General features: G+C 43.2%; 1 protein-coding gene across 1 annotated transcript in view; it reads left to right on the forward strand.

Annotated features, from left to right (window-relative positions):
- Nucleotides 1-17,806, forward strand: part of LOC144818908 (uncharacterized) — a 322,331-nt gene that overhangs the window by 201,277 nt on the left and 103,248 nt on the right. Inside the window, exons 4-5 of the mRNA XM_078676776.1 lie at nt 8,236-8,313; nt 15,523-15,609. Of these exons, the coding sequence (XP_078532902.1) occupies nt 8,236-8,313; nt 15,523-15,609 (165 nt within the window). The remainder of the gene's footprint in view (nt 1-8,235; nt 8,314-15,522; nt 15,610-17,806) is intronic.

The following is a 17,806-nucleotide window of genomic DNA, read 5'->3' on the forward strand; positions in this document are numbered from 1 at the left end:
TTGCCCACTTTGCCTAAGCCTTAAAATGTCTCTTCACTGTGACTAATGGTACCTGTTCTGCCGCTGTTACATACTTTAGGCAAGGATGTCACCACTGCCATGAAGGGCCCCCCTGACGGCCCATAGGCTCTGACTCCTGAATACAGATGACCACTGACCAAGGCTTGCTGTGTTGCTTTCCGAGAGGCAGGGTGACCTTGCTTACACTGAAGAGATACCACCCTTGCTACCTCGAAGTGCGCACTACAACCGTTCTAGTGCTGAGCCAAGTCTGCATGAACTGGTAAAACACAGAGCCATGTTGAGAGACTCTCTTGAGCTACAATCAATCAATCAATCAATCAGGATTTATATACCGCGGTGAATCACCTGATAAGGTATCCAGGCGCTTGCAGGTCCCAAAGGCTTATTCGAATAGCCAGGTCTTGAGGGCCATTTGGAATCCCGGAAGTGAGGTGATTGTCCTGAGGTGCATGGCGAGGCTGTTCCAGGTCTTTGCTGCGATGTGGGAGAAGGAGCGTCCTCCACTTCTGATTTTGTAGATGCGGGGAGTATGGGCAAGTGAGAGGGAGGTGGAGCGCAGTCTTCACAGAGGTTGGTGGAAGTTTAGGGGGTGGTTAATGTAGGCAGGTCCTTGGTTGTGTAGAGCTTTTTGTGTGGCGGTCAGCAGCTTGAAATGGCATCTCCTCTGCACAGGGAGCCAGTAGAGCTTCCTGAGGTGGGGTGTGATGTGGGTTTGTCGCGGAAGGCTGAGTCTGACACTGCCTGTGGCATTCTGTATGGTCTGAAGTCTCTGTAAGAGGTGTGCAGCGATTCCTACATAGAGAGCAAGTTGAAAGGGACAACATGTGCCGAGACAGACTCGGTTGCAAGATACAAACTAAACTGACCTTTGGGTCCCAGCACTAGTGATCACTGCAATACTCCAAGTAGTAAGCCAACACTGCAGCTGATTTTTACCTTAAGTTTTTCCGCACTTATATGTCACTGTAGTAGGTTGGGAGATGCAGCAGCTATGCTAGACCACTGTAGTGCAGCGGGAACCGTCACCATGAACTTGGACACTGTTTTATCATGTGGGATGTATAAGAATTGTTTTTCTCTGTTAGAGTTGTAGAACCCTCTAGCTGAGTAAGCTGACCCCATTACGGTGTATAGTATTTTGTTTTCTGTGTTAGAAAAGTAATTCGCTTTTACTAAGGCAAGCGCTGGTTGGACAATATGTACTGTGTCTGGTGGTTGTTAAGTTCTGAGTCTCTGACCATCACAATGCCTCCCTGAGAAACATTTTCTACTTGCCTTCGCTACCCTTAGAGTCAAGTGCAGAAAAGGTGTACTTGGCCTAGTTTGCAGAGCCACAGTAGGATGTACCCTGGGACACTAGAGATAAATGAAAGGTAGTGAAAGAAAGCCAGTGAGTTTGTGCTAATGATAAATTAGTTGCCTGTATTTGCTTACCTCGTCTTCATTCAAAAGCACTCTAACTCTCTTGATTATATCAGTACTTGAATGGATGCTGAATCTACCTTCCTCAAACCCCTTTGGTGCATTATCACTCTTCATGATATATTCTCAAGATCTTCACACTTTCTTTGGAGATTTGTATTCTGTTTCACTTTCATTGTCTCTTCAATTTAAATACTTGAACCTCCATCCATACAAAAATGTTTATGAGGCCTTTCATTTTGTCTCTGAGTGAGTCCATATACAATTTCATGTGGTAGGTCACAATGTGCAACCCATTGGGAATCTCTAAAAACACAGGGATGGTGGCCTGCTGGGAACAGCAGACCACCATGTCTGTGTTTGCTTTGAAATAAAGCAACTAGAAAAAAAATTAAAATGCAGCCTGTTTTCCTAAAATAAAAATGAAGTTTTATTTTCCATCTTTTTAAGCGTAAGCAGTGACCCATGGGACTACTGCCTGTTCTTAAAAAACATTTTCGTATACATTCACAGAGTGGGAGGAGTCCCTTTGGGAACCGTTCCCATTTGCGAATGGGTTACCCCCAACTTAAAGTTGGTGGTAAAATGCAAATATTTTTCGACTGCAATCCGATCGCAGAACATTCATACATACCCTTGCAATTCGCTATTAGGAAGGGATGCCCATAAAACGCCTCTTCCTAATGCCGACTCGCGAACCCATTTTGCATTTCTGTAATAGATTACCAAATCACAAAATAGGGTAAGGTAAATGTAAAAAGGCTATTTTGCTGTCGTGAATGGCCCCAATTCAGCGAATCGGGCCTTTTGTGGTTGGCAATCTACATGTGGCACATATTTCCCTTTGTGACGCTTCTAGGGCACCCCTTAATATAAATTTAAACCCCAGGATAATTAAAAGTCAAATTCAAGTAAAACATTCGGGCACACCATTTATATAAATCCAATTTCTTATTATATTAAATATACCAAATGGAACAATTTACTATAGATTTTCATCCAATCAATCCAGTAACAGACTTTCACTGGGCACGTTTTCTTACAATTACTCACTTCATCAGGGCTCAGCCTTGACATTATAAATATATAAATCAGATTAAAAAAAATTTGATCCAAGTATCACAGACTGATTTATGTCCCTTTAGAATCAAAATGTAAGCAATTAGAATTAGCTCCTATATTGTTCTATCCAACTCTCTGAGAACATAGACAGTGTACATTAACGAAAGGATGCACTTTAGATATACAATGTGAAGTCTGAAGTCTCTATTTGTTATGAAACATGCATTGGTTACAAGTATTATTCAGAGTGCGTCAACAGTAAAATGATTCTTTGGAATGGTAAATATTAAATAATATTAAGAACGTGTATTTGTATAAAGTGTGTCTCTGAATTTTTAACTTGATTAGAGAATTAACCCTGCGGAAGTTATCTCAGAAACCTGACATCTCCAATGTGGAAAGTCAAAATTACCAGATGATATCTCCACGGATGCTATAAATCTTATAGATCTAATATTGTAGAATCTCTTGCCAGATTTCAGGCTGTTTTGTGGGGTTGGACTAATCCAGGCAAGTAAACAAGCGTCATTATTAACCCCTCCCCTGCTGGTGACGGAACCACTCCGTCATCAGCTGCGGTCGCGCTGTGCTGATGACGGAGCGGTTCCATCACGGCCCACTCGGAGTGCCTGCATGGCGCGGATTCCGCGCCTGCGCTGAGCGTTCCATTGAGCGGGCGGGGCCGTGACGGAACCGCTCCGTCATGAGCACAGCGCAACCGCGGCTGGTGACGGAGCGGTTCCGTCACCAGCATGCGGCCGCCGCGTGACCGCCCCGCCCCCTTAGCACTGCGGCGGAATAGCCGCCGCAGTGAAGGGGGTTAATGTTTCCTAAGCCTAATAAATACTTACAGCAATGTGAGTTCTATCACCTCAATACCAACTTACAACATGCTGATAAAAATCAAGACTAACACACTTCCAGCTAAGACTGAACAATGAATCGGGCTGGAACCAGCTGGTTTCTTCTTAGGCTATGCTGGATTCCAACATTACACAAAGGGGCATAGTTACATGAAAATGGCGCAGTGCAGTGTTGCAAGTCATTTAGCTGCGCCGAGCTGCGTCATTTTCAAAATGCGGGGATGCGCCATATTAACAAGAATACAGCGCATCCCTGTGCTCATCCCTGCACTGGTGCTAAAAATGCTGCCCAGCGCCAATGCAGGCACCCTTGCACCATGATGCAAGGGTGCCTGCATTGCAGGGATGATTGTGTTTGTGCAGGGAGGCACACTTTCCAGAACAAAACAATCATTAATGGTATTTCACTCCTTCTGTGTGTGCTGCACAATGCAGCCCATAAAAAAAGAGCAAGAAACACAGAAAAATAAAGGTTTTTCTTGTTGCGCCACCTTAATGCCTCCTTTTGAAAGGAATTCATTTTTGGCGCTGCCTTAGATTTACAGATCCTTGTAAAGATGGAGCAGTGCAAAAAAGCCATGGGCGTTGACGGGAATGGACACAGCAACACCCATTACACGCCCCTTTGCCACTGAAAACTTTATTGCAGAGGGCCACATTTACAAGGCTGTGTTAAGCCACGCAAAGTGACTGAGCTCAGCCTTGTAAAAATGAGCTTGCATAGAGAGCCCCCGGAACGTCAAAAAAAGTGATGCTCTCGTGCGAGAGGCTTGCAAATATGCCCCAAAGATGTAGACATCTGCAGGAAAATCGAAATATTCAGTTCTCACCCTTATGACTTCCATGAGTTTAATTATAAACTATTATTAAAGAACAAAAACAAAGGCCTAATGTAGTGTTTCCTAAACTGTGGGTTGTGTCAGGAGCAGATTTGTAGTGGGTCGTGTAAGTCCAAGCAATAAATAAAGATGCCTTTATATGCTGTATTTATCCTGCCATATTTTCTGCACTTCAAAGATAGAGGTCAAATATCAAGCTATGTATTCTGAAAAATTGCTGCTTATGTTTTTTAGCACGAGGATTGATTTTTATAATCTCCTCTCACTTTATGGTCAGAGAAAGAAAAATAAAGTGAATTGTGTGACCGTCTTGCTAGGGTACAAGGAGTGTGAAAGAAACGCCTGTAAAATATCACTTTTGTACCACACAACCAACTGTAAAAACCTGTAAATGAACAGTACACATTCAGCAGTTAGGAAAGCAAAAATTAAGCACAATGTTGTAATTCCAAAGAAACCCGTTTTCCACACATTATCATTTGAGTGCAATATAGTTTGCTCAGTAATATATAAGTCTGTGCAAATTTAGTAGCCATTTCATTGGAAAATGTGCTATCTGTAAATGGTAGTGCACTACCACATGATGGTTTAGTTACGTAAAAATTGCGCACAATTTAGCAGCCTTCTATGTGCAAAGGCTACTTATGTTGTGTGTCACTAAAGTATATGACAGAATGTTATAAATTGAGGGAATTCTTATCAAAGTTCTGGCACTCAAAGTATTTACAAAAGATTACATTTAAGATTCGGCTGGATCTAAGATAAGAGAGTCACTCTTTGGAACTACACACAAATAAGGGAAAACACATGCATAGTTATATTTGGAAAATATCCAAAAGAAAACATATTAATAATAAAACCATCACCAATGTAAAGTTTTTGAACAACTTTAAAAGGTATGTGGAACTTCAAGCTGTGACTGCTTCTTAAAATGTGGTACAAAAGGGGGTGGTGATGGACGGAGCATCTGAACCAATCAAACACTCACACCCAGTCAAAAGATCTGGGTTTGATCCATTACCGTTCTTTAGCCCACTCTGCCACCCCCGTTCAGACATGGCTATATGCAAATCAGTCTGACCCTGTGCCTCATGAGAACAGTCCAGCCCGAACTGCCAAGCCATGCCTTCCCTGGACCGGAAACAAGCTTCCGAGGACCGGTTTCTGGCATTCCAGCCGTCTTCAGCCCGGCTTGCTTGAATCCAGTGGCAAAGTGAGCAAGGGACTCACGTCTGAGCATACCCTGCCACACTTATGGCGGCTAAAGCGGTACAAAAGGGGGTGGTGATGGACGGGTATGCTCAGACGTGAGTCCCTTGCTCACTTTGCCACTGGATTTGCCGGGCTGGACTGTTCCCATGAGGCACAGGGTCAGACTGATTTGCATATAGCCATGTCTGAACTGGGGTGGCAGAGTGGGCTAAAGAACGGTGATGGATCAAACCAAGATCTTTTGACTGGGTGTGAGTGTTTGATTGGTTCTGATGCTCCGTCCATCACCACCCCCTTTTGTACCGCTTTTGGCCACCATAAGTGTGGCAGGGTATGCTCAGACGTGAGTCCCTTGTTCACTTTACCACTGGATTCAAACAAGCTGGGCTGAAGACGGCTGGAGTGCCAGAAACCGGTCCTCGGAAGCTTGTTTCCGGTCCAGGGAAGGCATGGCTTGGCAGTTCGGGCTGGACTGTTCCCATGAGGCACAGGGTCAGACTGATTTGCATATAGCTATGTCTGAACTGGGGTGGCATAGTGGGCTAAAGAACGGTGATGGATCAAACCCAGATCTTTTGACTGGGTGTGAGTGTTTGATTGGTTCCGATGCTCCGTCCATCACCACCCCCTTTTGTACTGCTTCTTAAAATGTTGCAGCAACCCAGATTTTATTTCAGAAGTTCTGAAGCATAAATCTACACTGTTATTATAGAATTCACCTTCTAAATTTATAAATTAATATAGTCCAACCCACTTCAAAATGATGAGGTGATTCTTGTCAAGTGCAAAGAGTAGATCCTAACTGAATTATTCCTTTTGAAGTGGAGAATACTTGTGAAGGGTGTACAAAGCAATGACATTTGTACCGGGCTAGGTGATTGGCAAAATATGTTTTCCTTCAATTGATTCCTGGATTATTCATTAAGGTCTATAATGAGTTGTAACTGCTATATTCATTGCAAATCTGTTAAAGGGGATTGATCCACGCGTTTTTTTATTGCCTTTTATTTTTCCTTGTACAAAATAGATTTAGGCTGAGGGCACAATTTAGAGCTCGGATTAATCGTACTTCGAATTGGGAAATGTCCCCAGGCCCTGCAAACATCTCTAGGCAAGAACCACTGTTACTGCAATGTAGATAGGGTAATACTCAAAGTCCAAGTCGCAAACCTATTTGCACACTTAGAAGTCCAAATAGCCATACTCAAAGCTGTGAATTCCAATGTATGGTGCACAAACTGAGAATTTGGCCTTGTAAATAGATTTACTCACATATAATTAAAACCAGTAGATTTAAATTGAAACCAAGTCTCCTCACAAGGCTTTTTTTAGACAAGGAAATGTCATCACAATGCACATTCTTACAATGGAATTTTTTCACACAATTAATCTTAGCTGGTACAATAAAATGCACTTGTGCTTGGCCAACTGCAGCTTGGGATGCTGCGACCCCTTTCCTTTACCTGAGTGTCCATCGTCTCCTGAGTTTAGACAGTTCCCCCGGCCTAAACCGTGGTTATGCGACCTGAATCAAGGCTAAGGTTCAGGTGACCCCAGCTCGGCAATGATACCCTCCAGTTAAGTAGAGTCCCCTCAATGCTGTCTCACCATAATGCAGGTCTCTGTTTTTTCTTATGGCCAGTTTGGAAAGCAGAAGCACACGTCTCCTGCTTCTGGGAGGAGATGCACTGAATGCTGGAGAAGTCCTCAATCTGGGTAGCCCACCGCAAGGTTTGTGGGCAGAAGACACCACCTGGAGTGTGACACATTTATTTGTCATTGCTATGCCTCACTCCGCAGGGGTCATAGCAGGACAATGGCAGTGATAGAGTGCTCATTTTAAAAGCAGCAGAAAAATATCCTGTAGGTAGAGCTCGTGGTCACGGTGTGAAGCCCGTCATGGGTACAGTTCTTGGTCATGGCAGCGAGATTAGCCGCAGTGGCACTTCCTGCAGAGCGGTGAGGTGAGCCACCAATCTGCAATTCCCTATTGGAACCACCCCTCTGGAGAAACGGCACCCACCACCCCTAGGGCTCACAGATCATTCACCACAATCTTTCTTTATGTGTAGACCCTTCCAGCACAGGAGTCTCGCTGCTTCTAGCACTCCCTGGTCAGTCACACCTCCAGCAGGGTTGGCAGGCTCCTTCCCTCTGTCAGCAGGCATGCTGGCTTCTAGGCACTTCAGGGCAAAGGAACAGCTTCTTCCAGAACGGCAAGACTTCAGGTGATGTCCCCTCACCTCTGGTTAATTGGCTATTGGGCAGATATTAGCTCTGGATCCACAGCAGTCCTCTGAGGGTTCTGTGTTAAAATTAACATGGAACTGGAACAACAAATGTGTCAGTGGGTCCCACTTTTATAGAGATCATGAGGCTCATGTGGTCTTGCTCTCACTCACACTCAAGGTAAAGTTTAGCCCTCCCGATTTTCCTCAGAGTGCGACAGAGTTTCTCTCCTACGTTTCAGATAAAAGGTCAGGTGGCTAAGGTGTCCAGACACATGGCACAACACTCCTGCCACTGGCATGCAAAAAGGGTTTCTAACTAACACTGCTCAACTCGCAAGTTACCATGTGTTCAATTTTAGTCATTTTTATGCATCATACATTTTCCCCAGAAAACTAATGAATGCAGTCATAAATACTGTGCTGCAATGTCCTGCCCACACCCTTGACAGAGTAATACAGTGAAAAAGGGCATCTGTGTAGGGTCCATGGGTTCAGCTTGTTTTTCTTGCCTCTATTCCTTGAAGTCTGATGTCATTGATTCTTTGCATTGTGTATGGTAACTGTGAAACTCTTAATCAACAGGGTATTGAAGAACCAGATTTCAGATCCTCTCACACCAGGAATATATCTTTATGGTCAAGAGTGAAGCAGCTGGAAAATGTAAGTGCTTTTTATTCGTTAAATTGTGCTTCATTTAACAAGTACGTCTAGCAGAAGACATTAGATATTAAACACCTATTAATTGAGAGATGCACATAAGTGTCAGAATGTCGAATAAAGACAAATCATGCCTCAAATCCCCAAAAAACAAGCATGTAGATAATACGTGTAAGTGTTCTTCTATGGTGCGATTGTTAGTAGTTCCAAGTTGTATTGTGATCACTACATAGTGATCGAAGTGACAAAAAAATAACATCATAATGAATTTCATGAGAAGGTACCAGCCTCCTTAACAGTATAGGAGTAGTTAGCTGCAACTGTTGTGATGTAAGGATGCTTAATGACTCATTTAGAGTTGGATGGTGATATATAATTGCTTAAAAAACGAGCAATAACATAATTTCGACCATAAGTGTAATTTCCACTGAAGATATGTTGATCTTGTAGAGTGCCCAAAGGCGTCAAGGCGCTAGAGATAGAACCGGCAGTCGTCAGTAGTAAAGATGGGAATTAGCTGTGGAGTTAAAAACACATTATGTGCCATTCAAAAGGAAATTTATCGATGGCAACATCTCTGGTCGAAATGACACTTGTGAAGAATATTTTGGTAGAATTATTCTTTGTCGCTTTTTTCTAAATATGCCAGTTTGTCAAGTGGCACCTCTGTGTAAAGACCTTGGGGGCATAATATCAAGAACGGCGTTAAAATTATCACCGGTTTAGCGGCAGAAAACTGCCGCTAAAGCGGCGATAATGGGCTTGATAATATGCCCTGGAGAAATCCAATAGAAGCCCATGTTCACACCAGAACATGGACTTCTATAGGAATTCTCCAGGGCATATTATCAAGCCCATGATCGCCGCTTTAGCGGCAGTTTTGTGCCGCTAAACCAGCTATAATTTTTAATGCCATGCTTGATAATATGCCCCCAAATCTGTTTCCATACCTAAACTCATGGGACCCAGCAGGTTTCTACCTAGAAATATCCCCCTCTACGAGTTATCGGTACCAGAAGCATCAGTATCGCTGGTAGTTCTCATTAAGAATACATGAGGAAATTGGTGTTCCTGCAAAGATTCATGAATGTGTTTGGCCAATATGTGAAAGGAAAACTTTGAATGCTTTCACCAGTAGAAAATCTCCAGGTGAAATATCCATAATCCGATGAATTCAGTGCTTAATTTGAGTCGGTGGGTTCCGGTGCTTTGCACCTGCACTTAATTGTCAACAACCACATTTATGACAGCTGCCACACGGTGGCGATGTTTGTACAATTCAAAGATAAGTAGAACAACAGTTGTTTATGAATTCAATACACATTAAAAACAACTAATATCAGCTGCCAAGCCATTCTTATAGTTTTGGGGGCCTCGAACAGTCGGCAATGTCACACTTGTAGCAGTGTGGTGGCGTGTAGTTGTGTAGGTACTGTCATTGGCGATGCTGGCAGTGGTAATGCGTAGTGCAAGCTGTGGTGGCCTCTGGACGAGGGTCCTTGCAATTATGTTTTTTTACAAATTAAGAACTGGATAAATTACTGTAGGTCCTGTAATCGTGTAGGGAGTCAGTAACTACTATACCTGCCCCGATTGGGATTACCTGGGCACCCGGAATGAGGCTGTAGTGCAGTGCAGTTGAACAGCCAAAAATCGAACGTAGAAGATGCTTACAAGGGTCTGAACTTACCACTGGTAACGATAGATGCAATAATTACATAAAGAGTGGTCAGAGTAGACTTATTTATGAATTAAATAAATGCACTATTAGGACAAAGGCATGCCCAAAGCAGGCCACCGAAAAAATAAGGTGTGGGATGTGGTTGAAGGTACAATCCTAGTCTGAAAAAGTTATGACAGCTTAAAAAAGTTTGGAAATGCTTAAAAAACTTAACATTGAGCTACTATAATTATAAGTTACTAACAATGAGCTACTATATACCATCTTCCTTCACAAAAAAGTTGCAAACCAACATGTTAAAAGAAGTTTTGTATTCACTTACAAAATAAAGACAGATATAAAAGCCTTTACAGTAATATGTTTTGCATAGTTCTCACCAGAGATAACTGCAAAACAGTAATATATCAATGTAAGACGCAATGTCCGGAAGAAAGCTAAAGGGTGAAATGGGATCCATTATAAAGCTCAAGTAACTTGTTTATAGGAACTCTCAAGTGGACTTCAAAGTGTTGAGACATGCTGAGGGTTGGGGAGCTGAAGTGTCATACCTAGTAATAGATTAAAGTTTCAAATAGTAGATTGTGTAAGGTAGAAGAACCTTGGACTCCTGACCCCTGGAGCATGATTTTTACTCTCAGGCCTTGAGGACGATTGTTTGACCTACAGTCATTCTCATGTAGATTGTTTATAAGGGAGCAGGGAGCTAGTCACTGGGGGTTAACAGTAACTCTTGGATGATGCCTGTGACTCATCAGGGGCCTCTTCATATAGGAAGAAGTTCTTCTTCAAGAGTTATGGATTGAGGTTGAGTATCCCTACTCCAATAGTTACTTATAAAACAAGCCTATTTACGAATCAGAAGTCAGCATTTAGTAAGGGCAATAACAGAAGCCAATGACAAATATGGGCTGAGAATGGGGGGGTTTGAGTGCATACTCAAATACAGCGTGCCTCGCAGAGCGAGTAGCGCATGCGCGCTGCCGCTAGGCTTGACCTAAAAAGGAATTGCATAATAGAGTGACCATTGATATTCTAATTGACAAACTGATCTTCTCTGTTCAGAAAAGGTATGTGGCTCACTGCTAGGAGATGATTAGCTGCACAGGGCTGGAGACAAGGGTATGCACGCAGCCCTTACATTCAAGAGTGATGTGTGCAGAACCGTATTATGGACCACCAGAAGCTGACCTAATTTTTTGATGAGTGCTGAGTTCTCCCATGTTAGAAATTGGGTTATGAATTTGGGATGAGTACACCTCACGATATGTAAACACAATCTGATTGGGTCACAACACTGTTCTAAGTGAATATCTGTGTTATGCGTGGAAGCTATGCAAAATCAGCCAGCCCTTCCCTAGAGAATAGTGTGCTGTGTTCAGACAGTGTGAACCAACATGCACACAACACTATAATATCTCACAACCAATTTACATATGAAAGTTTCTAGGCAAAAAGTGCCAATATAAAAAAATGCCAAAGGAAGTTGGTTGTTTCAATTGAATGGCACTTAGTAACATTTTCATTCAGGCTGTGAGGGAACTCTGATCATGTAAATCTAGGAGGTCGCATCAGTCAAAATGTTTACTTTGGAACTTTGTTACTTTTTTGGTTCTCGAAATTCTCCAGTGGACAGTGTGAGGGTTCCTAAAACCAGCAAACTCTGATCTCAAGAACTGCAACTCTCTATTGACCTTGCACAAAAAACTGAAAACGTGGCTTTTTTAGTGTTAGGTCACAGAAATGCCTATCTGCTACTTCTTTGCACCGGGAAACCCCCTGGGATGGCTGTGCACACTATAAAGCTTGCAAATACATGAATAAAAGTCAGGTATATTGTTCTCGAGCTCCAGATGAAGCCATTGTTTAGGCACCAAAAAGCTCATATGAGGGCAAAACTGGGGGGCATATTATCAAGAAAGGCGATAAAATTATCGCAGCTAAAGCGGCAATAATGGCCTTGATAATATGCCCTTGTGAATCCCCATAGCAGCCCAGGTTAACACCAGAGCCTGGGCTGCTATGGGAATTCACAAGGACATATTATCAAGGTAATTATCGCCGCTTTACCGGCAGTTTCTTGCCGCTAAAGCGGCGATCATTTTATCGCCTTTCTTGATAAAATGCCCCGAGATTTGTCAAGGAGGGAACTTCGCTGCTGAGATAACTTTACTACCTCATGAGCCCCAAGTGTTACCTTCAGATTTGGGGTATAATTAGAGTTTGTCATATGCAGCATATTCAACAAAAAGCTGCACGTGTTCTATCCTACCAATTTAGAGTGTATATCCATGTATATTAAAACATATGCGCTAATCATGGCTGACAGTATATCTGCCGGTTTAACCATTCCATATACACCTCAGTCTAAAGAACACCCTTAGTCACTTTTCTGGTTCTCAAAATATTCCAGTGAGTCAATGCTCAATGCTAAAATCAAGTATGTGTCCAGGAGGCCAGGTAGCTAGTCCACACGATCCGCGAAAGCAGTTTTATTCACAGCAAAAAGCACAAAGTGAAACAAACCTCGAAATCTTGCCTGCTAAGGGGTGCACCTTTCTCAGGTATCGTCAGCACCTTCTTCCGGTCCTCAAGAAGTCAAAATAATAAGTAAGTTCCACAAGTTTCATGACGCTGGCACTGGATCCAATGTCTAAGGTTGCAGCATTTGTTTGGGTTGCTTCTCTTTCAAATGTCACTCTCGGGCTGTTCTCCAGCCATAACCTTGTGAAAAGTGATGGCTCTCACAGCAGGTAGCAATGGGGCTGACTCCAAGTAGGGTTATCCAGAGCAGGCACACGATGAAATGTGACGTCTCCACGCATGGCTTTCATCAACCTCCCTGAAGCATTAATCAGGGGCAGACAAAAGACAGGGCCGTCCTACAAACCTTCTCATCTTGAATAGCAGAAACCACAGTCCCATCCCTTAACCCTATCCTTTACCAAATATATAAGAAAAAGACGCAGCCAGCAACCCTTTGCTAACATGGTCCTCATTGGTAACCTAATCTCCATCCTCCCTCCCTTCATTGTCTGGATTGCCACACTCCAGCCACAGGAATGTGAGGGGCAGCTGTCCTTATCCTCGATCTTATGCCATAGTAATACCAGCCAGGGGCATCCAAAATGGATCCCAATGTCACCAGTACTCAGATGTATACAACACACATAATCAGGCTACCATAAATGTACTACATACACACTACACATATATACACACTCAACAAACATACACACATAGGATGCTAGTGTGTTCTTCTGGATTTCTTATAATTGCGTAACATTCCACAAGGAGAGCCAGTAAGCTTGCTTCTTCTTATCACAGAAAAGAAGGTCTAGGCCTCTGCACACATGTTAGATTAGCATGATGCCAAGGCCAAAATAAAAATATGGCGACCAGTTTCACACGCAGTTGGTACACAGGGCACTGGTACACACCCATTTTCTGAGAAGGGGATATTTCCGTCCAAGCAGCAACCTATTGTGGCAGCCATAGGTTTTGACACCTGTTCCTGTGCCAGCACAATTTATTAATTTCTGCCATGTGGTTGTGTTTATACAATATTAGCCTTCCTGTTCCCAGAAGTGCTTACAGAAGTAGCTGCATTGTTGCCAGTCATTCCCTCCTATTCTGGGATGCGAATGACAATGTAAAGAAGATCCAGCCATCCAAAATAGGGTTCATGCCAGTTTGCTCTAAGATAACAGAGAGTCAATTAAGTGATTTTTTTCACGACACTTTTTAACAGTCTACTTTCAAAATTACATTTTTGCCAAAGATTGAAAAGTGACTGAATTGAATAGCACTAAATGTTTTTCTTTATAACTCTGCCTTTCAGGGGGCATGTAATTTGGTCTACACAGTGAAAACAGCTTTTGGCAAGTTTTTCCAGTATGGACATGCTTTTATTTAACATTTAGTAAGTCCCACTTTCGTACATTAAGCACCCAGCGGTGTGAGGTAACAGGGCTACTTACCAAATGTTTAAAAGCAGGTTTTGTGAATGGGAAAGCCCTTTCCCTTGCCACCTGTCTCTACAGTGGTTTAAATGGCAGCTCAACAAAGGTACAACTGTGTTCTCTCGAGCCATGCACCATAGTCACACATGAGATGGATTTACATATACACTGCTTAATTCAGGAGGGTTGTAGGTTGACACTGAAGGGGTTTCTCTCATACTTTCTCAATGTCTGACTTATTTGTCTTAAACTTGAGTGGTTCTGGGGTCGATTTGGTATTACAGATACTGGGTGTATTTGTGTAATCCCCAGAGGCACAAGAACAGTCATTTATTTAGTGAGAAATGTAATTAACAGAGCAGCTGAAAGTAAGGTGGAGACAAGAAGGACTTCACAGTGCAGTAAGCCTATCTCTACGGGTCCTTAAAGTTTAAACTAAATCTTTTGATTCAATTCAAAGAGAACTCCTCCTCTCTAGAAAGTGGGGCAGATTCACAAGGCCAGTAAAACACACAAACACTAATATCCATCTGGTTCTCGTCACAACTTGCACCCTTGCCTGCCCCAAAGAACTGTACAATGTAGCTAAACAACAACTAACTGGGCCATGGGGTGTCCAGTGCCACATTTAGGAAAACCACTGCGGGAGCCCTGTATTGGTTTCATAGGTGCTGGAGGATATGCATTTCTCCTGCTTATGAAGAAAAAGACGTACAGAACGTATGCTTACAATGTAGATGTATCCCAGCGTAGAGTGGGCCTGGATTAGCCCAGGTGCACTATGTATTTTACATAAAACACAAAAAAGATGCTGTTGAGGGAACCTCTCCCCCACACCTAGACTTTATGAGGAATCACGCCCCTAAATGTGCAACTTCAATGTGTTTATGTGAGGGAGTGGAGTCTATTTTGATTTTCTGACTGACGGCCACTGTTACCTTACACTGAATATATATCTGTTATTCCCAGCAGTATTTTGTAGTTTATTCATTTCACATGAACTTTTCTCCCCCACTGTTAGAGACACTTGCATTTTTACCTTAAATAACCCGGTTGATTGTGTATAGCAGTATTTTTTCATATTTGGTTCAACTTCCAGTCATAGCTTCATTGTCAGGAACAATCTGCTTAGAATGACCTAAATTCTTTGGGGCAAATCTAATGATGGATGAACTGTCTAACTGGGTGATTTGGTGGTCTTGTCATTGACATAAATGCCAAAGGTAATCTTGACATTAACAATGGTCATAATGACCTGATTCATGACTATCTACAAAAAAAGAAGTGGCTGCAGTTCAGCCCCCCTCCCCGTGAGTATCTCAAGCCCATCAAGACCACAATAGGGAATTATCACTTAAATATGTTTATACTATGAGGGTATTATAAATATGTGAGTATTGCTGCTTTATTCTACCACAAATGCTTAAGTTCCTTCAATTTCTCAAAACATAGGAAGGGAACAACTTATAAGGGCGGTGGGTAAAACGTATGGGTGTTGATTTGGCATGATGCGATCAGTGGAGATTGCCAATGCTATGATCTTTGGCTCTAACTATTTTGTTTTTTCTTTAGAAAGTGAAGTTCCTAGAACTATATGTTTCACTTAAAAACACTGAGGAGAAGGCGATGCAATCCCAGCACATGAAAGAAATAAACAAGGTAAATATTATTTCTATACAGAAATTCAAGTTGTCTTCTTTTACGATTTCATACACCTCCTACGCTGCTACACATGTACTCATAACATTTAGGGGTCAATAACTCACTGCTGTATGAACATACTTCTCATCTGGGGTTAAAATCATTGTTATGAAGCCATTCCCTTTTATAGATGTACCTCTTTATTTCAGAATCTAGCCTCGTACATAAAGAGCACAGTCAACGTAACTAGTAATTGTGTACTGCCGTAGAAGCAGCGTGCTTAGCATTAGTTATCCATCTGAGAGAGGTCAGGAACAGTTGACATTGAACGAGAAGCTTAACACTACCTTTTTTGTCTTTTGAGTTGGGGATGTCAAACTTGGCTGACGGGACCTGCTCCTAATCATTCCCAAAGCTCTCCTAAACCGGTTTCAAACCCATCAGGAGGAAGAAACACTTTTTACCCTGGTAGATGGGAGGTTACCCAAACCTAGGGGGTCATTAGGATGGCGGACGGACTTTGTCCGTCCGCCATCCTGTCGTGGGCATGGACCGTCCGCCATAAGGGCGGAGGTGCCGTGCCTGGAATCAGGATGCACCCGCCACAGTGGCGGGTGCATCCAGCATTTTTAACATTGCGGCCGGCGGTGCTGAAAGCTGAAAGCACCGCAATGCCAAAAATGCATGTTGTGCGTTACAAAGCACAACATGACAGGCACCGCGCGGTGCCTGCCATGTTGTACTTTGAAATGCAGGGGAGTACCATAGTTACCCCCCATGTGCACCCCCCACCCCCCCTTCACCATGGGGGCCCACAACGGGCCCCCAAAGCAAAGACCGTATGCCTCGCCACGGAAAGGCATTCCCCAAGCACATCCTAATATGGCTGGCGGTGTCTGATAGACACCGCCACCATTTTAGCCCTGTTCCGCTAAGGTCGCAAGACGACCTCGGCGGAAAAGCGGCGGACGGTCTTCCCGTTTGCTGCGGACCCCCCAGCCATCTTAATGTGGCGGGGGTCATTTCTGTCAGGATGGCGGACGGATTGCTCCCGCCAGGCCGGCGGTGGCAATCCGTCCGCCATCCTAATCGGCCCCTAAATACAGGAGTAATTAAGAGAGAGTCATTTATGCTCCTGGTGGAAGAAGGCATTAGCCATCTTCCATTTAGGGCTTCTGGGAATGCTTATAATAAAGCGATGCGGAAATACTGCAAAAGGAAGTGGGTGTAGGGTAAGAACATAGGTAGGACTGGGTAGGGAAAATACTCAAATCAGGAGCTAGTGTCACGGTTAAGACTGACACCTCCCTACCACCTCCTATTTCAATCCTGGACAACACTTGAAAAAAGCTGTCCTACTGGAAGAAAAGGAATGAAGGAACTCTGACTCCTGCTGGTAGCCAGGGACTGACACTGCTACCCAGGATCAGGTGACAGACTCCTGTTTGCTTAATCCAGAGACAATAAAAGCAAAATGAATACTGACTCACAGAGAGCCAGCTGATTGAAGAGGACTGAACCTTTGAGGATCCCTAGTTCAAAAAGACCTGGGGGCATATTATCAACAACGGCAATAAAATTATCACCGCTTTAGCGGCAGGAAACTGCCGCTAAAACAGCGATAATGGGCTTGATATTATGTCCTTGTGAATTCCCATCGCAGTCCGGGTTCTGGTGTTAACCTGGGCTGCTATGGGAATTCACAAGGGCATAGCGGTGATAATTTTATCGCCGTTCTTGATAATATGCCCCCTGGAGCCTTAAAGCCTTCCCTGCGAACATGATGGCTGCAGGAGTCATCAGAAATACATTTTACAACAGTTGGAGAAAAGTGAGATTTACACACTTTTTCCAACTGTGGAAGACTAGAGCAATGTGCTGAGGCTTGCTCAGGCAGAGAACACCCTAGGTGGATGAAAAACACAAATTTCTCATACTTGGAGATTTTGCTGCATTGAAAATTGGTGCAGCATGACTTTGCAGTAAAGGTATATCTCCCTGTGAAGCCCTGTCTGGCTACAGCTTCTAGCTTTACTCTGCTGGTTAATTTAGAAACCCAGACAAATCACTAGGATGTATGAAATACCCATACTTAACATGCATTGCATTTCAGGAAAATTATATAAAATTGTTAGGCCTGTCAGCCTTAGGGTGGTTACCCCAACATTTTGCCTTCCTCCTCCATTTTTGTGCAGATCTCGTTTTTGCTGGCCTT

This window comes from Lissotriton helveticus, chromosome 2_1, assembly GCF_964261635.1.
Source record: "Lissotriton helveticus chromosome 2_1, aLisHel1.1, whole genome shotgun sequence".
In the NCBI taxonomy this organism is placed as follows: domain Eukaryota; kingdom Metazoa; phylum Chordata; class Amphibia; order Caudata; family Salamandridae; genus Lissotriton; species Lissotriton helveticus.